Source organism: Rhinatrema bivittatum, chromosome 4, assembly GCF_901001135.1.
Source record: "Rhinatrema bivittatum chromosome 4, aRhiBiv1.1, whole genome shotgun sequence".
NCBI lineage: Eukaryota > Metazoa > Chordata > Amphibia > Gymnophiona > Rhinatrematidae > Rhinatrema > Rhinatrema bivittatum.
This window is the reverse complement of record NC_042618.1, coordinates 190446731-190471355: the sequence shown is the minus strand read 5'-3', so window position 1 is coordinate 190471355 and position 24625 is coordinate 190446731. Positions and strand designations below refer to the sequence as shown.

Here is a 24625-nt window from a genome sequence, read left to right as displayed (position 1 = left end):
AAAATATATTTATTTTATTTATTCATTTTTGTATACTGATATTCATGGGGACATCATATCGGTTTACATCTATACAATAAAACATGACATAATCAAATTAGAATACATTTATAAAGGTACATAAATCATTAAATTATTATGCATCTTTATAAAATTAACTTAACTAACTGTAAAATATTAATAAAAAAGGCAAATAAAAGTACAGTAAAATAGGTAAAAACTCATTAAACATGAATGGAATAAAAGTAAAATAAAATATGATGAAATAAAATCAGATAAGAGATATGAAATAAGAATCCAGGGGCTGAGTCTGTCTAAGCTGAAGCCTGCTCGAATGCTTGCTCAAATAGCCATGTCTTAAGTTTTTTTCTTGAATGTCTGTGCATGGGACTCCAGCCTTACATCTAATGGCAATGTGTTCCATATTTTTGGACCTGCTAGAGAAAGAGCTCTGTCTCGGACTGTATTTAAATGCGCTAATTTTGGTGATGGGATGGATAACGCCTTTCCAGAAGATCTTAAATTTCACTGTGGGGTGTGGATATGTAGGGCAGCATTTAGCCATTCAATTGTTTCACTCTCCTGGGGGATGCTGGGGCTCATCTGTTCCCAGCATCCCACGGGAGAGGACTCCAGAGGTCACAGCGAGTGTTCCAGGCTTCGAACTCCACAGCTCCAGCTTCCAGAGACCCTGCATCCTTTGCAGTAGAAGAGGAGAAGAGGACTGGTAATGGCATATGAATCTCAAACCTCTCAATCCTTTGAGTGAAGATCAACTTAATGGTGGTTGAAGAGGATTGGTAAGAATAGCTTTGGGAAATCTTAGGACTTAAAAAAGTTTGGAGAAAGGTGAAATAGTGGAATATATTCTTTGGAGTTTTTGTGTATCTGAGATAATAAGCAAGCCAATGGGAGTTAATTTTAGTGTCTCTTTCCCTCCCCTAGCTCAACCCACCCCTAGCTCAACCCTTGATTTTTAGGTAAGACACACTTTCTTATTAAAACTCAATCAGGCTCTTATCTAAATCATACTATTGCACTATCCCCTATTGAGAGTTTAATCATCCCCTTGTAGGTCACTAGCAGATTAATTAGTGAATACACCTATAAATTTAAAGTTCTCTAATTCCAACTCCCTTAGCAATCTAAACTTAACTAGGAACTCAACAAAATTAAGATGAAGGCATCAGTCCAGCAGCAAGGGGGGGGGGGGGTTTCCAGTCTTTTGCACTGAGTGTTACATGTATGATTTTCTTTTACCCACTGGTGAGAGATTGTATATGTGCATCTGGTGCAAAGAGCTCCTGGCTCTCAGAGAATGAGTCTGATCTCTGTAGGCTAGAGTGGCAAACCTGAGGCAGACAGATAGGTACATTGTTGAGACCTTCAGAGACATAGTAGCCAAGTCCCAAATCAAGTCTTGCAGCCCTGGTGCTGCCTTGGATCAAAGGCCTCCTGGTTGGAGAGCATCACCCTGATGTAGCAGGAAGTGATCCTGTAGCAAGGACCTGCTCTACAGATGATACATGGTCCTCTCACACTGAGGACAATTCTCCCAGAACTATGGCCCAGGATGGAAGGGTTAGGTTGACCATCATATTTGGTGATTCATTTATTAGAAATGAGGATAGCTGAGCAGCTGGTGAATTTGAGGACCGCCTGATAACTTGCCTACCTGGTGCAAAGGTGGCAGACCTCACATGTCACCTAGATATGATTATAGACAGTGCTGGAGAGGAGCTGGCTGTCATGATACATATGAGCACCAACGACATAGGAAAATGTGGGAGGGAGGTTCTGGAAGCAAAATTTAGGATTTGATGTAGAAAGCTGAAATCCACAACCTCCTGGATGGCATTCTCTGAAATGCTTCCTCTTCCACATGCAGGTCCCCAGATGCAGGCAAAACTCTTGAGTCTCAATGCATGGATGAGACGATGGTGCAGGGAAGAGGGATTCAGTTTTGTAAGGAACTAGACAACCTTTTGGGGAAGGACGGGCTCCACCTTAACCAGAGTGGAACCAGGCTGCTGGTGGTAACTTTTAAAAAGGAGATAGAACAGCTTTTAAACTAGAACAAAGGGGAAAGCCGACAGTCACTCAGCAGTACATGGTTTGGAGGAATGTATCTTTGAAGGATACTAATGAACAGGAGAGTTAGGGTATCCCAACACTAAATGCTCAGTAGAACGTATATGGGTAGAAATTCCATGTGTGTTAAGTAAGATTATAGTGATAGGAGTATACTACTAACCACCTGGCCAAAATGATCAGACAGATGGTGGAATGCTAAGAGACATCTGGGAAGCTAACCAATTTGGCAGTGCAGTAATAGTGTGAGATTTCAATTACCCCAATATTGACTGGGAAAATGTAACATCAGGACATGTTAGAGACATAAAATTCCTGGATGGAATAAATGACTGCTTCATGGAGCATTTGATTCAGGAACCAGCGAGAGAGGGAGCTATTTTAGATTTAATTCTTAGTGGAATACAGAATTTGGTGAGAGAGGTAACGGTGGTGGGGCCACTTGACAAAAGTGATCATAACATGATCAAATTTAAACTAATGACTGGAAGGGGAACAATAAGTAAATCTACAGCTCTAACACTAAATTTTCAAAAAGGAAACTTGATAAAATGAGGAAAATAGTTAGGAAAAAACTGAAAGGTGCAGCTGCAAAGGTTAAAAGTGTACAACAGGAGTGACATTGTTTAAAAATACAATCTTAGAAGCGCATTCCAGATGTATTCCATGCATTAAGAAAGGTGGAAGGAAGGCAAAACTATTACCAGCATGATTAAAAGATAAGGTGAAAGAGGCTATTTTAGCAAAAAAAAATCCTTCAAAATTGGAAGAATCCATCTGAAGAAAATAGGAAAAAGCATAAGCATTGTCAAGTATAAAACATTGATAAGGCAGGCTAAGATAATTTTAAATGAAGTTGGCTCTAGAGACAAAAACTCATAATAAAAACTTTTAAAAAATATATCTGAAGTAAGAAACCTGCGAGGTAGTCAGTTGGACAGTTAGATGATCAATGAATTAAAGGGGCTCTTAGAGAAGATAAGGCCATTGCAGAAAGACTAAATGAATTCTTTATTTCTGTGTTTACTAATGAGGATGTTGGGAGATACCAGTTCCGGAGATGAATTTTAAGGGTGATGAGTCAGGTGAACCTGGAAGATGTAGTAGGCCAGATTGACAAACTAAAGAGTAGCAAATTACCTGGACCAGATGGTATGTACCACAGGGCTCTGAAGGAACTAAAAAATGAAATTTCAGATCGATTAGTTAAAATTTGTAACCGATCATTAAAATCATCCATTGTACCTGAAGACTGGAGGGTGGCCAAATTAACCCCAATATTTAAAAAAGGCTCTGGGACGATCTGGGAAACTACAGACTGGTGAGCCTGACTTCAGTGCTGGAAAAATTAGTGGAAACTATTCTAAAGATCAAAATCACTGAGCATATAGAAAGATGTGGTTTAATGGAACACAACTTTGATTTACCCAAGGGAAGTCTTGCCTCACAAATCTGCTTCATTTTTTTGAATGGGTTAATAAACATGTGGATAAAGGTGAACTGGTAGATTTATTATATTTGGATTTTCAGAAAACATTGAACAAAGTCCCTCATGAGAAGCTTCTAAGAAACTGAAATCTCATGGATAGGAGACCATGTCCTTTTGTTGATTACAAACTGGTTAAAAAACAGGAAACAGAGAATAGGATTAAATGGTCAATGTTCTCAGTGGAAAAGGGTAAACAGTGGAGTGCCTCAGGGATCTGTACTTGGACCGGTGTTTTTCAATATATTTATAAATTATCTGGAAAGGAATACAAAGAGTGAGGTAAGCAAATTGGCAGATACAAAATTATTCAAAGTAGTTAAATCACAAGCAAATTATGATAAATTGCATGTGGACCTTGTGAGACTGGAAGATTGGGCATCCAAATGGCAGATGAAATTTAATCTGGATAAGTGCAAGGTGATGATTATAAGGAAAAATAACCCTTGCTGTAGTTTATAAAATACAGACTTAACTTTAGACTCACCGACTTACACACATTTATGCTGAATTATATACACTACTGAAATTACCCACATAAAGTTCATCCCTAATGTACCAATATATCAGTAAATAACAATTCATACATAGTATCATCATAATAATCTAATACAACTATAACAATAGCAAAATTTAAAAATACTTCCCCGACATATAAATACAACAGTAAATAACATTTATATATAACAATTTAGAACCCTGGCCTATGACACCCAACCCCCATTCCCACAGATTACTCCTCTGATGGCCTTGTCTTCAAAATCTGAGAAAAGCATCTCTTCTGCCTCAATGCTAAGGAATCGCAAAATGGTACCGACTGACCTCGCACTACCAAATGCCCCTTAGTGCAATATATTTACTTGTATAATATATTATAGCATATATATATATATAATGTGTGTGTGTATTAGGGATGTGAATCGTTTTTCAACGATTAAAATTATCGTCCGATAATTTTAATATCATCTTAAATCGTTATAGAACACAATACAATAGAAATTCTAACGATTTATCGTTAAAAATCGTTAAATCGTGTTAGTGCGCACTAACTCCCAGTTAGTGCGCACTAACTCCCGTTAGTGCGCACTAACGGAAAATGATACAAATTGACACTTTCCAGGTCAGTAAAGGTCAGTTAGGAATGAATATGTGTTCCTATTGGCTGGCTGCCCTCTTATCTATTGATGTTACCAAGGTTTCCACTGAGGTGATGGTTGGGGGGATGGGAAATGGAACTGGAAACTCACGAACACCAACAGAAAATGAAACAAAGTGTTGACACTTCCCAGGTCAGTAAAGGGTCACTTAGGAATGAATATGTATTCCTATTGGCTGGCTGTGCTCTTATCTATTGATGTTACCAAAGTTCCCACTGAGGTAATGGTTGGGGGGATGTGAAATGGAAACAGTTGGAAGCTTGACAAAAAAAGTAATGTGATGATCATCACTCATGTGACTTGAACTTGTTTGTTTATTATTTTTGTTAGCAGGCATGTGAAATGCTAGTGCATGTTGAATTTGCCAATCACTGTGCATTTTAGAAAGGTGGTCCTGGCTGGAACTATTATACACAGTTCAAATATATGTGGTAATTGATTGTTGGTAATTGTATTTTTTAAGTAGCCACACTGGCCACCAGTATGTTTACTTTTCCTCCTACTTAACTCACTAGCTCAACTTTATAAGAAGGGCTTCTCTGCTTGTGTGTTGCTTTTGTTTGGTGTGAGGAGAGCAGAAACATCAGATCTTTATTCAATCTACTACAGTCAGGCAGCTCCCCCCTGTCTGTGAAGCCAGCCTCTCACTAGTAATGCAGGCGGGATAGGGCACTGCATGCAGGAAGATCACAACACCCCTGGTGTCAGGGTTAGGGCACTGTGTGCAGGAAGATCACAACACTCCTGGTATTAATAGGGATAGGGCACTGTGTGTACATGAAGATCACAACACCCCTGGTATCAGGGTTAGGGCACAAGTTCTAGTCACATTGACTGATCACATTACTTTTTTTGTCAAGCTACCAACTGTTTCCATTTCCCATCCCCCATATACTGTCAGTGGGAACCTTGGTAACATGAATAAATAAGAGGGCAGCCAATAGGAATACATATTCATTCCTAAACTGACCTTAACTGACCTGGCTACCGGTCCATATCGTCTTAACGATTGAAATCGTGTGGCAGGAGAAGAAAATCATGTTTGGCACGATTATTTCGTTGATGCGCACTAATCAGAAAAAACGATTTTTAACGATTTTTCAACGAAATAATCGTGCCAAACACGATTTTCTTCTCCTGCCACACGATTTCAATCGTTAAGACGATGTGGCACACGATTCACATCCCTAGTGTGTATATGTGTTATTTTGTGGGGAAGGGTTAGGTGGGTAGAGGAGTAATATTAAATGTAGCAGCTACAGAACAAACTAAGACTCGTGAGAAAAGAGGGGAGAATGAGCAGAGCCTGGGCTTAGGGGGGGGGGGGGGCAGACAATTTTAGGGAGGGACAGAAGTTATTTCTTTTCTCTCGGAAGCCACGTGTGGGAAGGCAGGGAAGGAAAAATGAGTGTGCATCAAAGTGCTGTGGTTAGAGATGACAATTAGATTACAAGGGTCACATTCCAAAAAGTTGGAACGCAATCTAGATATTTCTTGAGGGGGAAAGCCCTTTAAACTGACTTTTCTGTTTGATTGTAGGGGAATCAAATCCTGTAAGAATTCAAGAGAATGTAAAAAACGCCATCAAAGGAAGATATCCCCTTTACTCTCTTGGTTTTGGTCATGATGTAGATTATAACTTTTTAGAAAAGCTGTCATTGGAAAACTTGGGTGTGGCTCGCCGGATATATGAGGATTCGGATTCTGACCTACAGTTGCAGGTAAAAATTTCACCCATTCCAAATAACACATTGTACTGATCTCAATACAGCTGGAATCAGATTGGGCAAATCCTCTTCATCAAGAAGTAATGGTTGGAGGGGTCAGAGGCTAGATCACTCCAAGATACCCTGCAGAGAGTTTTTTTGCATGAGTCCCAAGCCTCTGTTAAAACACAGTGGCTCCTATGCATTAAAACTTGCACTAAAAAAAAAAGTTTTACAGTGCGGTTTGGTAGCATTTGTATTTCCACATTGGAACTAGTCTCAATATGCTGTGCAAAAAGTAATTACTGAGAGGACAGTAAAACTTGCTGTCAGTAGTGTGGCTCAGGATGTTAACGCAAAAAAGTTTAAGGTCCAAAAATCCCCTGGGCTAACTGGTCCTCTCCCCCAAATCTGGTAAACAGAAAGTGACTCCCCCCCCCCCCCACACACATCGTCCTCAGCCAGCATAGCAGGAACCTTCCTGAGAGGCATCCCCTGGGTGCATTGCAAGGAATCTCTGCCCCCTCCCCCCAAGAGTCAATCTTCCAAGGCGCATCCCCCCCCCCCCCCCCCGGAGACATCCTCCTCTATGGTGTATTACAGGAATCTCCCCCAGGAGGCATCTCCCGGCACATTGCAGGATACCCCAAAGAATGGCATCCCCCCTTCTCCCCATGGTGCATTACTGGGAATCTCTGAGGGGGCAACCTTCCCATTAACAGGTTTTACCAGTTTAGAGCAACAGGATCTTCATAGGCAGGAGGAACATTAAAGCCATACTGCCTGCAGCAAAGCCTCTGGACGTTAACACCGCTAGGAGCAATTCAGCGCACCATTAGCCATAAAAGTTGAAGCGCTTCCTAGCGGCATTATTTGTCTGCAGCTATGCTGCAGGCTGGAGGGGGGCTGAGGTCGCTTCAGCTGATGAATATTCTGCCCACTCCAGACTGGTAAAATTATTTACTGGAGGTGTAGAGGAAGGGGATTCCTTAATATGCAACTGGGGCGGGGTGGGCGAGAGCCTTTTGGGGGGAGGGCTGTTTCTGCAGCGTGCTGAAGGAAGGAACATCTCTCCAGGGGTGGGGCTTCCTTGTATGCTGGAGGGGTTGGTGCTTGGGGGGGGGGGGTTCAGAAGGAGGCCACTTTTTGTTTACTCCAGTTCATGACAAGAGGGAATCCCCCGAGTAAATTGATTCAAAGTGAAAGGGCCTATTAGCTCAGGGAATTTCAGTCCACAGGTGGATGGTAGACATTTAACACCTGGTTTGAGGCAGGTGTTACATTTCTGCCTTTATCAGGCCTATGGAATGTAGCTGGAGGAGGCTGCCTACCAAACTATTTCCCGCAGGCCTGGTAAAGCCTTATTTGCATACCATGCTCCCTTATTCATGTATGAGTAAATGATCATTTTAGCATTTGCACATTAGTATGAGAGATTGTCTTAACATTCAGATTAAAGCCTTCCACCCTAGCATGCCATTTTTAGCATGTGCAGAATAGCCTTAATGTGCATGGTAACACTTCATTGCATAGGCATCCAAATGTCTGGAATGCTCTTTTAATCAAGATGGCAGCAGTTCAGGAATAGGGAGGTAAATTTTCAAAGCCACTTAGGCGGATAACTTACAAGCTATTCGTCTAAATGACAAGTTTTGGTATATTCTAGAGATGTGAATCGTGTCCTCGATCGTCTTAACGATCGATTTCGGCTGGGAGGGGGAGGGAATCGTATTGTTGCTGTTTGGGTGTGTAAACTATCGTGAAAAATCGTTAAAATCGTGAGCCGGCACACTAAACCCCCCTAAAACCCACCCCAACCCTTTAAATTAAATCCCCCACCCTCCCGAACCCCCCCCAAATGCTTTAAATTACCTGGGGATCCGGCGGTGGTCCAGAACGGCGGCGGTCCGGAACGGTCCCCTCAATAGAATCGTGTTGTCTTCAGCCGGCGCCATTTTTCAAAATGGCCGCCGCCATTTTGCGGTGCCATTTTCCGTACGAAAACGATTCGCGGCAAGAAATCGCTCCCAGAACCCCGCTGGACTCCCAGGAAACTTTTGGCCAGCTTGGGGGGGCCTCCTGACCCCCACAAGACTTGCCAAAAGTCCAGCGGGGGTCCGGAACGACCTCCTCCGTCGAATCGTTTTTGTCTATGGCCGCCGCCATTTTGCGGCGGCCATTTTGAAAAATGGTGCCGGCTGAAGACAACACGATTCTATTGAGGGGACCGTTCCGGACCGCCGCCGTTCTGGACCACCGCCGGATCCCCAGGTAATTTAAAGCATTTGGGGGGGGGTTCGGGAGGGTGGGGGATTTAATTTAAAGGGTCGGGGGTGGGTTTTAGGGGGGTTTAGTGTGCTGGTTTTCCTGCCCTCCCCCTTCCCCCGATTTACGATTTTTTAACGATAAATCGGGGGAATTGGTATTGTATCGTGGCCCTAACGATTTTTTGATGATTTAAAATATATCGGACGATATTTTAAATCGTCAAAAAACGATTCACATCCCTAGTATATTCAGTCCCTTAGCCGTCTAAATTATAGCTGGATAAGTCATTACCTATCTATAATTGAGGTGGATAAAAAAGGGGATGTTCCTGTGTGTGTCAAAGTTATTCAGCTAACTTAGCTGAATTTCACTTATATCTGGTTAGAGGGTAAGTAGCGGTGTCATAAAATAAAAAAAAGAAGTAGCAGTAAATGGTCTAGGGCCGAGTTTTTAGCCTTCCCCATAAACTTTTCATAATGCTGCACACCCCCTATCCCAATCACCTTTCAAATATAGTAAAAAATGTGGTTTGATCCGAGGGTGATTCTTCCACCAAACCCCTTCCCCGGATCTATCACAATTGTAAAGTACTGCTGCCGCCAGTCCCTCCCGCCTCCAAGTGGCAGAGTTGAGGTGGAGTTTGGATTTGAGCACACATTTTTGATATGAAAAGTATGAGCGTAAATTCAGATGCAATATTTAACGCATTGCAAAGAGCAGGTGTAAGTTTGTGCAGGTTGGTTTGTACATGTACTTAGTGTTGCGTATAGTGGCTCATGGGACTTTCCCTGTGAGCCACCGCACTCACCCCCACTGCTGACCCAGAGTCGTTACCAGGCAGTTTGGCACCTATGGCCAAGTTAAAAACTGTGCCCTCACCCATTACTCAACATGTGACACCACGAGTTAGGAGACTCTATTAAATGTTTGTACAGCAATGCCCATGGACAATGCAAGGGTATTAGGCACCCTAGGAAAACCTTACAGCCTTGCACCCCCTGCTCAATCACAGTTAGCCTTCTCTCATCATTCATTGTAATTTCCTTTCTCAGTTACCTGTAAACCGACATGATGTGTCCTACGAATGCCGGTATATAAAAGCGTTAAATAAATAAATAAATAAATAAAATAAAAATCCTTCTCATACACATTTAAAAATTATGCATTTTGCTGGCTAACTTTTGTGTGATGTCAAAAAATTACCCTCTCTATGTGTAGTGCAGCTCTTACATTTTATGATGTCTGAGTCCAGTTTAAGACTGCATCTTATGGTTTTAAGGAAAATAAAATGTAAAATATATCCAGTATGTTATCTTGAAAGTGTTGGTGCATATCTCAGGAGCCTCTCTTGACTAGATGGTTTTAGTGAATACAGCCAGTCAGAGAAATCTAATTCATTTTGAATAAGTTGGGGTCTCCAGCAACCAACAAGAATACCCCTTGCAAATTTTCAGAATTGCTTATTAAACAGAACATGCATTGTGGATGACATTAGATAACTCATAAGTTTTCATGAAGAGAAACAGCTGAGCAAATTTGTTCTGTTATTTCAGTACATTGGTTGGTTAAGTATATCACATGTGATGCTACTTATCCATTTCCTAATGAGATAGGTGCTGAGCTCAATAGAATGTTATGGGATTTTTTATTTTTATTATTTTGTAAATATATATTGAATTGTTTGATCTGTATTGTATTATATTTTATAAACTTAATTGTATCCCATGAATTGCATTGCATTTTATGATTTGTATTTTTATGAATTGTGTTGAAAACTGCTTTGACCAGTTTGTTGGAATTGAATCACTGGTCTATATGTGTAGAAACAGAATGGAAAAGAATGTAACCATCGGCAATCACTGCACTGTACATAGCTGCTACTGAAGGGGCAATTTTCAAACTGCCAACATTGCTGCACAGTCCGTGGATACTTTTTACCCACCTTTTTTTGCACCAGTTTTAAAAGTACAAGCATACTTTCACTTTGAAAATTACCCGTGGAAAACGTACCTGCAGAGATTTGTATCTGCTTTTTGTGTTGATAATTTTTCCAGCCAAAATTACTTGTATAGTTTTGAAAATCCAAAACGATGAGCATTAGTTTTCTCTTCGAACTCAATCCCGCTCTAGAAATGCCTCCCCTGCAAAGTGGGTAAAAGTATGCACCTAATAGAACTCTACGTGTAATTCCACCCACATACAGGGTGGGCAGTTTTTGGAAAGACAATTTCTACCTGTAAAATGCTTTTCACCCATGGAAATTTCTTTGAAAATTACCCTCTAAATGTTAGTCAATCATATTGCTTAGTTTCACAATTTCTTGTAACTATTCACTTTTAGTACATAATAGTGCATGAACAAATCAATTAATATTTATCATCGGGAAGCTGGCATGCCATGTGTTAAGCACTTCTGTTCTTGCGGGGTACTGACGCACTCTGCTCATGGGCATATACTGCTGCTGCTGGTTGGAAAATCTTTGGAGTTAAGCAGCCAAATTTTTCCGAGTGGAATAAAGTCAATAGAAGCCAACTGCTGGAGAAGGGCATTATTCATATTCAAAGTGTGTTCGTGGCTGCGGGATTTCTTTCTACTTGCAAGCCTACCGGGGATGTAACTTTGTGCATTTCATTTCTGCTGCCAAATACTTGCTATAATACCGCCGGTAAGCTGCACAGCTGAGAGTATTTCATCGGACTGCCTTCCGGGGTCTGACGTCAGTGGGAGGAGCCCAGTCAGACGCCTACAAGACCGGCGTCTGGAATCGAGTTATTTGCTGCGGGATTTCTTTCTACTTGCAAGCCTACTGGGGATGTAACTTTGTGCATTTCATTTCTGCTGCCAAATACTTGCTATAATACCGCCGGTAAGCTGCACAGCTGAGAGTATTTCATCGGACTGCCTTCCGGGGTCTGACGTCAGTGGGAGGAGCCCAGTCAGACGCCTACAAGACCGGCGTCTGGAATCGAGTTATTTGCTGCGGGATTTCTTTCTACTTGCAAGCCTACCGGGGATGTAACTTTGTGCATTTCATTTCTGCTGCCAAATACTTGCTATAATACCGCCGGTAAGCTGCACAGCTGAGAGTATTTCATCGGACTGCCTTCCGGGGTCTGACGTCAGTGGGAGGAGCCCAGTCAGACGCCTACAAGACCGGCGTCTGGAATCGAGTTATTTGCTGCGGGATTTCTTTCTACTTGCAAGCCTACCGGGGATGTAACTTTGTGCATTTCATTTCTGCTGCCAAATACTTGCTATAATACCGCCGGTAAGCTGCACAGCTGAGAGTATTTCATCGGACTGCCTTCCGGGGTCTGACGTCAGTGGGAGGAGCCCAGTCAGACGCCTACAAGATCGGCGTCTGAACGGCGCGATCGCCGTCGGCGCGTCGCCAAAGCCGCTCGCCTAAGGGGCGAGCGGCTTTGTTGGGCCTCGTTGGAGTTCGTTGGAGTGTTGTTGGATTAAATTGGTATATATTTTCTAGAAGTTTGAAACCTGCAGCCAACGGAATCTGGCTGTAAGGAGAAGTGTTTCCAGAAGATCTCATCCCTTCAGAGGTACATTTTCTTTTTTCCCGTTTTGTTGTTTGTATTTCTTATTAGGTTTTTCTCTCCTCTTGGTAATGCCACATACCAAGAGGAAGGGGAAAATAGTTACATCTACACCTGTTGTGGGCAATACTCAACAAAAGATTCCAGATCTTTTTGGACGATCCATAATACAGACACCAGGAGAGGAAGCCGCTGGAATTATAGTCCAGGAGCAGGGACTAAATTCCTTGACTTATGAGACATCTTTAAGTCCTGGTGCTCCCACAACACCAGATCCACCATCGGGAAAAATAGGAGGAGAATTTATATTCAAGGATCCCAACCTGAACTTGGTCTCTTTACCATCCTCTGAGAAAGGGGGAGTAGTGGGTGTGGAAAACCCACAACAGAACCCTGGGTCTCAGGGCCTAAATGACCAAAGGCAGGATTTTAGTACCGATTTGGTTTCTAGGGTAAAAGAGATGGAGGGAGGGCAAAGGGAAGTAGTAGCTGGAATACCAGTTATAGTGCCTAATAGGTTTACCTTGGAAGAAATAGGCGGCATGATTTTTTCTATGCAAAAATCAATCAATGATTTAGCAAAATTGGTTCAGGAAGGTTTGAATAATAATAAAATACTACAGTTAAGGACAGAAAAACTAGAAGGGGCAGTTAACAATATAGGAACTAAAACGGATGAGATTGAAAAAATACAATTGAATCTGATTAAATCAGAAAAAATGCAATTAACTAAATTGGAACAGTTGGAAAATCAAATCAGGAGGGTAAATTTAAGGATTTTAAATTTTCCTAGAACTCATCTTTTGTCCCCTAGGGAACTGTTTAAGAGTTACCTTTTAAAGGTTTTGAAATATACAGACACAACTTTACCAGTATTAACTAGAGTATATTATATTACTCAAGCCGCTGTAAGACGTGATTTATTAGAACAACAGCAGGGAGAACAAAATGATACAGATTTGTCAGAATTACTTGAGAAATCTTCCGATATGGAAATAAAATTACGTGCTACACTAATTGTGCAGTTTGCAGATGTTTCACAACGTGACACTATTCTTAAGTTATATTTTAAAAATCAAAAGTCTCTCTTCCATGGTTTTCCTATTAGAATTTTTCCGGATGTTTCTCTTAACACACAGTTAAGAAGGAAAGAATTTCTTCAAATGAGAGATAAGGTTATACAAAGGGGAGCAAAGTTTGTATTGCGTTTTCCCTGCAAATGTGTTCTGTTACATCAAAGTACAAGATACATATTTAATGATCCAGAGCAACTACGAATGTACCTAGATTCCTAACTCTATCTTAAACCTTAGTTTTTTTTTATTTTGGGAGAAGAGAATGTGTTATTATGGTTAAACACTAATAAGTTTAGAAATTTATTTCTATCATTTACTGCTCATATTTTTCTACAGCCACTTTCTGTAATTACTTTCGAGGTTGATTTCTGGGGTTTGTTTTTTTTTTCACAGATTGTATGTTTTATTATTTGAATGATATGTATTTACTTATTATTATTATTGTTCATACAATACTGTGTAATATCTACCTGAAAATGGAAATGTTTAATAAAAAAAAAAAAAAAAAAAAAAAAAAAAAAAAGTGTGTTCGTTGAGCCCCCTCACTCTGTTTTTTGGCTGTAGGTATCTCAACCCTATTGGAAGCCCTCCAGGCACCTGCCATTCACCTTCTCTTAGCCCACCACAGGACCAAAGGGAGCTACGTTATTCCATCATGGGGTACAATTTAATATGCATCTTTAATAAGAACAATGAAAATACCTTACTATATGCATATTTCTATTTTGTTTTCTTTTTAAAACTCTTACAGGGTTTCTATGATGAAGTTGCTAATCCCATGCTCCAAGACATTGAACTGCAGTACCCAGAAAATGCAGTTGATGATTTAACTCAGAAGAATTTTAAGAACTACTTCGATGGGTCTGAAATTGTGGTGGCAGGGCGTATCACAGACAACGATCTCAATTTTTTTACTGCTGATGTGAAAGCTCAAGGAGTAAGTATGCTATAGTATACTGAGGATGCTATAGTATACTGAGGATGCTATAGTATACTGAGGATTCTTATATCAAATGTTCAGGTCTAATATGAAATCAAGGCATCCATAGTGTTTTGGTTGATTTGAATTACTCTAGGTTTGAAAGTAAAATATGCAAAGTATTATGGTTGCTGTTTTAGTCAGCGTGAATGCACAGACATAAGGGTCAACAAGCAAGTTGTAGGCAATACCTTTCATTGGACTAAACACTCTTACAGCTTTTGAAAACTAAGCTGCGTTCATCAAATCCATGAGGAAACAGCACAGTTGCACTGGATTTAGGTAGTACAAAATCAATTAAGCATAAGATGCTTGCAAATATTAGGGAAATATAGATTGCATTACAATTACAGCTCAGGATAGGGATGGGGTAGGCTTTGGCAAAGGAGAGAGCGACAGTAGCACTTTACAATTTCAGGTGGCTTATGCCTGATAATGGATGAGAAAGTAAATGTCCTTATTAAGTAATTTGTGTTCCAAAGTATTTGACCATCTTAATGTCAAATGTTATGTGTAGTTGTGAAGTTCCCTTTAAGTACTCTATTTGTGAGATGGTTAAGGGAGTGATTTTCCCTTGAGATCTGTTCATCTGCTGAGGCGTCGCCTTGTCTTTCTCTGTAGACGAGTATGAGTGTGATCTCGTTGTCACAGTTTTACCTGTTACACTGACTCCCTGTGCCAAGGTTCAGCCTGCTGCACAGATTTCCCCCCACCAGAAGTCCTCAGTGAGCCTTGCCTATAGCATTGCCAAGGACATCCTCACTGGTTACACTATGCCTAAGCCTCAGCCCTATTTTACCCAGCCTTGTTCTTACCTTGTTATCTCTTCATAGAGTCACCCTTGGCTCTCTGACATGGCTTTCTTACCTTGCTCCATGCCTTGTGGCCTCCAGGCTTGCTCTTACCGTGCACCCTGTCTTGAGGCTTACTCAGCCCTTTCCATGCCTTGTGGCCTCCAGGCCTTATCCTTAGTGGCCTTGGACCTTCTGTATTGGTGCCTTTGGGCCTCAGTATTCTCTGTTCTATTGTCTTTGTCTGGTCCTGTTTTTGTCTGCCTTGTCTAGTCCTGCTCCCGTCTGGTCTTGTCATGCTTTGCCCAGTCCAGTATTCACTCCCTGCTCAGTATCCTGCCTGACTTGTCTGTACCCAGCTCCGGTTTCTGCTCTTTCTACTACCTAGTCTGTGTCTGCATCCAGTCCCAGTCCCCATGCAGTATACTGCCCAGTCTGCATTTGTGTCCAGTTCCAGCCCTTGCTCAGTATCCCGCTGCTCTCCTGCTCCAGTATCCAGTCCTCAGTTCCAGCCTGAGCCTGTCTAGCCTCATCCAGCCTGTCCCGCCTCATCCAGCCTGACTCAACTTTAACAATGATATTCTGCCAAAGAAGCCACTATCAAAGCAGTAGACCCCACCAGCGAAAGTTGTAAGCGGCCATGTTACTGGAGGAACCGTGGACTCTCCAGCAACCAATAGATCTGTCCTAGGCCTCCAGAAAAGGATAAACTGGTACTCATGACAGTGGAATTTGCCGAGCTGGATCAGGATGCTACGATAACTGGCATCTGGCCTTCCTCTGCCTGAGGCGGCAACCTGCCATCTCCCATCACAGGTTGAAAGGCACTTTTAGAATTGGCCAGTTGCTTTCCCATTGTAGATTGCTCCATCGGTTAGGGTTCATTAGTTCGATTTTCGCCATTTGCTCTACTGAGGCTTTTGGCTCGATTGATCTCAATGCCAATACCACTGCTATATGCACACGCTGCTCCTTGTGCTATACAGTTTGTCACCAGTGTGCCTCCATTTTTATATTCTGCTATTAGCTGTACATGGCAAATGTCTCTCACTTTGCACAACTCTCCCCTTTCTGGTGGGCTCTTTTTTTCCTGCTGCTTCCCCAGAATGGGAAACATAGCTATTTTAGCAATTTTCACGGTTTTACTTTATAACACTCACAGAAACAATACAGTTGCAAAAATGTACTTTATTCTTTTGCAACACACAGTTCCATATTTTCTCTGCCCTTGAGCATCAGATTGGGCACAATTTTGTGTAACCTTCTTTTTGACGGAGTCTACGGTAGTCCAAGGGCAAACAAAAGAATTTCTATTGGGGCTTTATTCTGCCACTTCCCCTTTTTTCCCAGGTCCCAAGGAACGTGTTCTTGCTATGGGGGAAAGACTTAAACTCTTAGGCCCAGGCAGTGAAGTGGAATCCATCCTGAAGTGGGTTATGGCCCTATCTAATCGTGGTAGTGCAACAGGAACAGGCAGGACATGGTGTGTGTTCAAAAGGAATTTTACGTTGATGTAGCAGAATTAAAATAATGTCAAATCAATGTGTTCCTTGTTATACTTCACATTTGTGTTCAATCTAGGTCATACATAGGGAACTCTCTCTTCTTTCCTCTGTGCAGGTGTCCTTTTCACTACTTTCTGGGAGCAGCTCACCCCCTTACTAGTCTGTGGAGCAAGGGTTCCAGCTGGGAAAGGATAGCTATTAAGGGGCTCCCATAAACCCTGAAAAATATAGTACCTGCCTGCAGTCCAACAGAGTCTCAGATGTTCCCAGCTTGCATCCTGCATTCCCCAGAGTAGAGATCCAATTGGGGTTCTCCAATCAAACTTGATTCTTCTACTCCAGACTCTTGCATCTGATGTCTTAGGGGAAAAGGTCCTTTCTTTGATACCAGCCAGGCTTCTCACAGCCAGCCTTCCAATGAAGAGGGGTGGTACAAACAATCTCCTCACCACAAACCGCTACTCTTTCAAAATCCCAAAACTTCACCACTGGGTGAGGAGTCACTCTAGACTTCTCACAGATGGGAAAGGTATTAAAAAAGTCTTCTCCCTCCTGTCCTTTGGTTACCAGCAGGAAGAGGATTTACCTGAGCACCAATAAAATTGGGAAAATCTTCTTGCTAAAGTCCTTTCTACTCCCAGGGAGGGATAACATTTACCAGGCAAGGAGTATACTAGAACTGAACAATTCGCCAAACAAAACATAGGAGCAAAAATCAGCTTCTTTCTTAACAAAACCAAACTTAACTGACCACACACACTAAGGCTCCAACCTTCCCTTTTGGACAAGGATTGAACCATTGCAGACATCCTCATGGGAAGGTGCTGCAGATAATGGTCCATCCCATCACTATCACCAACAAGGATAGGGATCTATGGCCATCTAGTGGGAGTCTAGGGGGTCCCCACAATCGTATGACCAAAACCATGCTGTGGAAGTATCTACTTACAGACACTACTGTTTTCTTCCATAACTGGAGTGAAATTCTAGGGAACAGAAGCTTGAAACATTTGGCCTTTCCCCATCCATTCTTCTATTTGGGGAAATCCATCAGTACATGGTTTCTCTACCTTTCACCTGATCCTTCAAGCATGCCTTGAAAAAAAAAAGCTGTGGTTCATAAAAAAGTAGAAAATAATAATAGAGTTTGAGGCACTTATCTTTGATTCAGATTATAATCCTATTATATTAAGAATAATGGAGCTTTAACCATAAGTGCATTCTTGAATTTTACAAATACTTTTTCTTTTAATTCTTAAAAGGCAGATAATGATTTGACTTTTGTGGATCGTATTAATGTGCAAGAAAGAGAAGATGCCATCAAACAGCTTGACTACATCTTTGGAGGCTTCACCGAGAGACTATGGGCATTTCTCACCATTCAACAGTTACTAAAAAAACGGTAGGTATATGTAATATTCATCATCCTTCATAATATACATCACCCTATTAGCCAAATCTTTGAATTATGGGGCCAATTTGGGTTGGAGTCTGTTGGTACTTTGAACACACGGACTTTGACCAAGTTTCAAAGCAAAAGTCCACTCTTAATTTAATTTTGAAACTTTCTGCAGATACAAAGTACCTGGTGACATTTGTACTTGCTTTTTGTGTGGATACTTTTAAAAGAAAAATAAAATATATACATTTGAAAATACAATCTATGAGGGTAATTTTCAAAGATCTACATATGTAAAAATTAGCATATTCATGCATAAGTAGTAGCCTGTACTTGTGTAATTGTTCTTTTATAAACATCAAAAGTATGCAGGTACTTTATGTTTTGCGTGCACATATTAGTGAAAATAAAAGGGGCAGTCCAGGGGCATTCTTGGGTGGGGCCAACAGTTACACGCAAAACTTTCTATTTTATCAGACACACGCATGCATTTGGCAACTTGCATAACTTTACAATTGCTAATTATCTTGCATTAATGCTATCAACCTTGTCTAGTGTGTACTGCTGGCTGGGTGGGAGGACTGGATGAAATGAGGGGAGTTCAGGCTAAAGAATCAGAAGGTTTCGATGAAAAAGGAAAGCAATAGGGCTCATCCTGGATCATCTTCTCCATCTTTGGAGGGTGGTTCCAGTTTCAGGTTTTAATGGAGGCAGGGGTGTTAAACCACATATTTCATTGTCCAAAATAGGTTGGTTCCTTTCAGCCCATTCTGGACTTACAGCAGGTCAACAGATTCCTCAGGGTGTCTCACTTCTTAATGGAGACCTTGAAGTCGGTCATAATGGCAGTCCGGTAGTGAGAATTCCTAACATCGCTAGACATTACAGAGGCTTATCTGCATATCCCTTGAGAGGAGCCCTAGAGGTACCGGAGGTTTGCAAAGTTAGGCAGTCATTATCAGTTTCAGGCTCTGCCTTTTGGATTAACTATGGTTCCATGAACCTTTTTGAACATTAGGGTTGTAGTGGCTGCAGCGCTCCAGAGAGAGGAGGTGTTGATACATCTCTATCTGAATGATTGGCTCATAAGGGCAAAGACAGAGCAAGAAAGTTTTTCAATCACAAGAAGGGTGGTCAAGATACTGCAGGGCCTGGGTTGGGTGGTGAACTTCTCCAAGTGCAGTCTGCTGTTTTTGTAAGAGTTGGAGTACCTGGGAGCTCTGTTCAATATGAAAAATTCAGTTGTGTACACTTGATGGATCAGCGAGTCTCCAAGCTTCAGCAGCAGGTGCAGGGCTTTCTGATGGATGACCCTCCAACAGTTTGGAGTTACTTCAGTTCTTGGGCTCTGTGTTGGCAGCATTAGACTTGATTCCATGGGCCAAGAGCACACATGCGGCCACTCCAGAGATCCACAATTTCAGGATTCTCAAAAGAGGTTGCCAGTGCTGGAAGGGGTCCAAGTGAGTTTGCACTCATGGCTGGATCACAGAAATCTGTTCTCCAGGGTGGACCTCAAGCCTTCTGCCTGGGTATTATTGATGATGAATGCCAGCCTAGGGAGCCCATTGCATGGGATGGGTCACTCAGAGCCTGTGTTCACTGGAGGAGGCAAAGTGGTCTATCAATCATTTGGAGACCAGGATGATCCGTCTGGCTCTGCAAAGTTTTGTATCCATCTTGCGGATTCAGGAAGTCAGGGTAATGTTGGACAATGCTACTGCAGTAGTATATGTGAATCATCAAGGGGGGACCAAGAGCCCTCAGGTCTCTGAGGTGTTAGATTTACTATTTGGGTGGAGCAGAATCTTATATATTGCAGGGGAGGAGAATGTGCAGGCAGACTTTCTAAGTCAACATGTGATTAATCCAGGGGAATAGACTTTGTCTCAGGAAGCTTTCAATTGATAGTCACCAGGTGGGGTCCTCCTTGGTGGATCTGATGGTGATGGACAAAAATGTGAAGGTTGGGAGATTTTTCAGTAAAAAAAACCCAGTTACATTTGGCTGGCAAAGATGCGTTGGTCCACATCTGGCCAGAAGAGGAGCTGCTGTACTATTTCCTCCAATACCATTAGTGGGATGAGTCATTTAAAAGATCACATCTCACTGGGGTCTGGTGATCCTGGTGGCCCTAGATTGGCCAAGGTGTTCTTGGTATGCAGAACTCATTCACTTGCTGAATGGAGAGCTGCTATGGCTTACACAGAACTGGAATCTATTGTGTCAAGGTCTCATTCTTTATGAGAATCCAGATCAATTTTGTCTTACAGCTTGGCCCTTGAGATGAACCATTTAATGAAAAAAAAAAAAAAGGCATTATTCTCCATATGTCATGGAGACTTTGCTTAAAGCCAGGAAAATATCTACATCTTTAGCCTATATTTGTGTTTGGAAAGCCTTTGAGCATCGGTGTTGGGAGTGGCAAGTAGGTCCTCAACAGGCGTTGGTGGAAGTTATTCTGAAGTTTCAACAAGACAGTTTGGATCTGAATTCTCTTAAGGTACTATTATGTTTTGGTATGGATGTGAACCCTGGGCTGAGATGAGAGGTGTCTCTGCCCACAGGGAGGAGCCCTGTGGGGTCTCATTAGGTGTGGCCTCAGCAGCGTAGGACACAGCTGTAGTAGACTTTTATTAGGCAGGAAGGAAAACAGAACCTGCAGAGCGGGTATATAAGTACAGTTCTGAGCAGTGGGGTAAACCCAGCTGTGATGATCCGGTAGTGACCCGCAGAGCGGGGTACACCAGGAAGTTCCTCCCGAAGAGTAGAGGTACCTCAGAGGTGCAGCTCCGGTAGTGGTGCACAGTGGGGAATGCCGAAGAGCCTGGGCTGAATGATAGTATATCTGAGGTTCTGGAGTCTGGAAGGAATCTTGCAGATGATGAGGCAAGGCCCTGTAGTGCAGGGTATGCTGGAACACTTCGTTGAAGAGAGAACTGTAGTGGCCAGAGGCACGGGGTACACCATGGGGTAGCTTCAGCAAGCTGGTATCATAGAGTCAGTAGTAAGGTACTCACAAAGGGAAGATCCAGGCAGAGTCCCAAGGCGTGAATCAGGTAGGTTTCCAGGCAGGAAGGCCCTCTGAGGAGCAGATAGCCAGGACATGGAAAGGCCCCCGAGGAGCGGGTACCTAGAGCGTCAGAACCCAAAGAGTAGCTGGAACGAAGTCCAATCGTAGAGTGGAAATTCAACAACAAAGAAACTCCTTGCTAACTCGTAGCATTAGAGGGCCAGTCGGCTTAAGTACAGCAGTGGGTTGACATCATCCAGAAGGGACGCCCCCGAGGTTCCCGCCATGATGTGTACAAAGGAGGCCCTTGTGCGCACGCGTGCGCACGCGCCTTAGATTCAAGATGGTGGTTGGCAGTGCCCATGCCGTCCTGAGGACGTAGGGTAGGTCGGCGTTTGCTAGCGGAGGCCGCCACTCTTCTGAGGATTGCTGGTGCAGGGAAAAAAGAGGTGAGCATGAGAGGTCGCACCCCTCTGCGACCGATGGGCGACCGATGGGCGTAACAGGTACAGGTTATGGCCATTGCATGTTACAGGGGTCGAGTGCTAGGTAGATCATTATCATCTCATCCAGACATGTTCTATTTTTTGAGAGAGGTTAAGCATATTAGACTCCCAGTGAGAAGTCAGGTTCCTTCTTGGGACCTGAATCTGACATTGTTGTTTCTGGCAGGGAGTCAGTTTAAACCTCTTTGCTCACTCTCCCTTAAATTGTTGACCTTGAGATGGTGTTTTGGGTGGCTATCTGTTCAGCCAGAAGAATTTCAGAACTTCAGACTCTGTCTTGTAGATCACCATTTTTGAAAATTTCCAGGGACATGGTTAGACTTCAGACAGTCACTTCCTTTCTTCCAAAGATAGTCTCTTTTTTTCATTTGAATGAGTCAATATATTTTTTCCAGACATGAAGGTTCTGATTATGGCAGACTACATTCCTTGGATGTCCAAAGGGCCCTTCTGCGATATTTGAAGGTTGTCAACACGTTTTGTATGTTAGATCAACTTTTTGTTTTCTTCAGTGGTGAGCGGAAAGGCTGTTTCAAAGGCTTCAATAGCGCACTGGATTAAAGAAGTTATCGTGGCAGTTTATGTTGACAAGAGTAAGTCTTTATCCAGGGAGGTCAGGATGTATTCCACTAGGGCACAGGCAGCATCCTAGGCAGATCTGCATTTGGTCTCTCTACAGGACTAATGAGTTTCCTCCCCTGCTTGAATTTCCAAACATTAGTGTTTGGATGTTTGAGGAGGGGAGGAGACTCTCTACTATGGAAGTGCTGAGAACATGGTTGCGGGATCTCGCCTAGTTCAGGAGTAGCTTGGGTACATATGTTTGGACTGGCCTGACGAGCACCTCTCTAGTTTATTTAAAGGGCCCGCGGCACCCTATGGCTGCTGGCCTTTTCCTGTAATGTCATCTGCCTGGGCCTATGTTAGGTGAACCCAGACAGTCAGGGCTCGCCTTAACTACAGGTGTCCACGTTTCTCATTGCTATTTCCTGATCCTGTCCTTGCTTCTGGCTCCTGTTCCTGTTTGGACTGTCCGACGCCTGCTCCCTGTCAAGACCTCTGCTTGTTCCTGACCCTCAAGAATATGCTGCCTGCCAAGACCTCTGAGATTCGTTGCCTGCCAAGACCTTTGCTCGTACCTTACCTCCGAGATACACTGCCTGCCAAGACCTCTGCTTACCCGACCTCTAGCCACGCCATCTGTCTTGCTTTGCCAGTTCCTGCCTTCAACTCACCCTTGCCAGCTAAGAGCTACACCTGCACCTAGACTCTGTCTCCTGGGACCCCATGTAAGTCCAGCCGGCCCCAGTACCCAAGGGCTCAACCTGAGGGGAACGTGGGCTGGTAGTGGTGAAGCGTCAGTGAGGTTCCAGGCTTCCCATTAGCCTCACCTGCCAATGGTGGAGACCTGTGGGGCTCCTCTCCACAGGTGGTACCAACTTCCCCTTGGCCAAATAATCCATGCTCCGTAATGCAGCCACCTCTAGCATACATGACCTAACTAATAAACAAATGTAAGCCGTGTCTCAGGCCTGTCGGCGGCAAGCAGGGACAGAAGAGGAGGGCGATGTTGGAGGTGCTCCCTCTTCATCCCAGGGAGGCCAGAGCCTGCCCCCAGCAGGGGGGGGGGGGGGGGCAGGCCGGATGAGGAAGGCCGGTCACGAGCTCTGCGGCTGCTGATGCAACAGCTATATGTAGACATAACAAGGTAATCATAGGGGATCGATCAAAGAAATATGAAATGTTGTAAGAGAAAAGATACATCCAGAGAGAATCCAAATTATTATTATTTTACAATAAATAAATAAAATGATCACTTTGCTTACAGGGCGTTTTCCTACAATATCTGTTAATACTGTTAATTCTGGATTTAGTGTTTCAGCTCAGGGAGATGAGAAAGAGAACCTGACAGCCCAGGCGCTTGACCTCTCGCTGAAATATAAATTTGTGACGCCTTTAACCTCCATGGTGGTGACAAAGCCTGAAGACGAGAAAAACAATGAGACTTTAATTGCAGACAAGCTAACAGAAGGTACAGTGATTTTATTTTATTCATTTGGACTTGATTCATTGTCTACCCATAGTTCAAGGCAATGTATATGATAAAACACTCAAACAAATCAGAACATTAGAGGGTTCTGTCTGTCTATCCATTATAAGGTCCATATTCAGACACAGTCCAGCTAAACCTATTTAGAGGTATATTCAATAGTGAAACAGCACTATTGAATATATCTGGCTAACTATAACCACCTAACTTTTGGACAGCTCTTTGGCCCAACCAGAGTTAGCTTCCTGGAACTTAGGCCCTGGAACTTAGGCCTAGATTTATCATTTTGCTTTGCAAGGTATTTATCACACCCACAATATTTCCAGTTTACAAGCTGAGAAGTGGCCAGACAGGCATTTCCATGTTTTGGGCTGCTAAGAGAGAGAAAGAGAAACTCTACATAAGGCTTGACTATTAGTCAACTATTTATAAGATTGTAGGAGAGGAGAGGTTTTGGTGGTGGTCTAGGGTTTGGGGGCCAGTTTTACATGCAGAGTCAGAGGTACGAACAGCACAGTACACATCAGTGAAGATTTGATGTGATTCGGAATGAGGAAAGGTACATAAAGATGAGATTTCTACAAGGAACTTTCGCCCTAGCTCGATGCATTCTCTACCTATCTTTCCTCATTCCGAATCACATCAAATCTTCACTGGTGTGTACTGTGCAGTTCGTACCTCTGACTGTGCATGTAAAACTGGCCCCCAAACCCTAGACCACCACCAAAACCTCACCTCGAGTTGCTAGTTGACCTTCCTCAGTGGTATAAATAGATAACAAATATGTATGCTACCTTAGAGGCTCTCTCTTCCTCCTCTTTAACTGGGATTTGCAATATTGTGAATCCCAGTTCAGGGTATATCATTATTTCTGGCGATAATGTGTGTTATGCTAATGCATGCAACATTAAATACTCCTCATTTTCATAAACCCCTCCCCTTTGACAAAATTTGCATATACCTAACAATGCGAAAAACAACACATGCATTATCGTGGGCGTTAGGGCCCTAACACCCATGATAATGCCCTAATATGATTTGAAAAAT

At 42.7% G+C, this 24625-nt stretch overlaps 1 protein-coding gene across 1 annotated transcript in view; it reads left to right on the top strand.

The window, feature by feature from the left end:
- LOC115090398 (inter-alpha-trypsin inhibitor heavy chain H3-like) overlaps positions 1–24625 on the top strand; it is a 204031-nt gene that overhangs the window by 148393 nt on the left and 31013 nt on the right. The window contains exons 11-14 of the mRNA XM_029599438.1: positions 6274–6455; positions 14087–14272; positions 17873–18012; positions 23403–23560. Of these exons, the coding sequence (XP_029455298.1) occupies positions 6274–6455; positions 14087–14272; positions 17873–18012; positions 23403–23560 (666 nt within the window). The remainder of the gene's footprint in view (positions 1–6273; positions 6456–14086; positions 14273–17872; positions 18013–23402; positions 23561–24625) is intronic.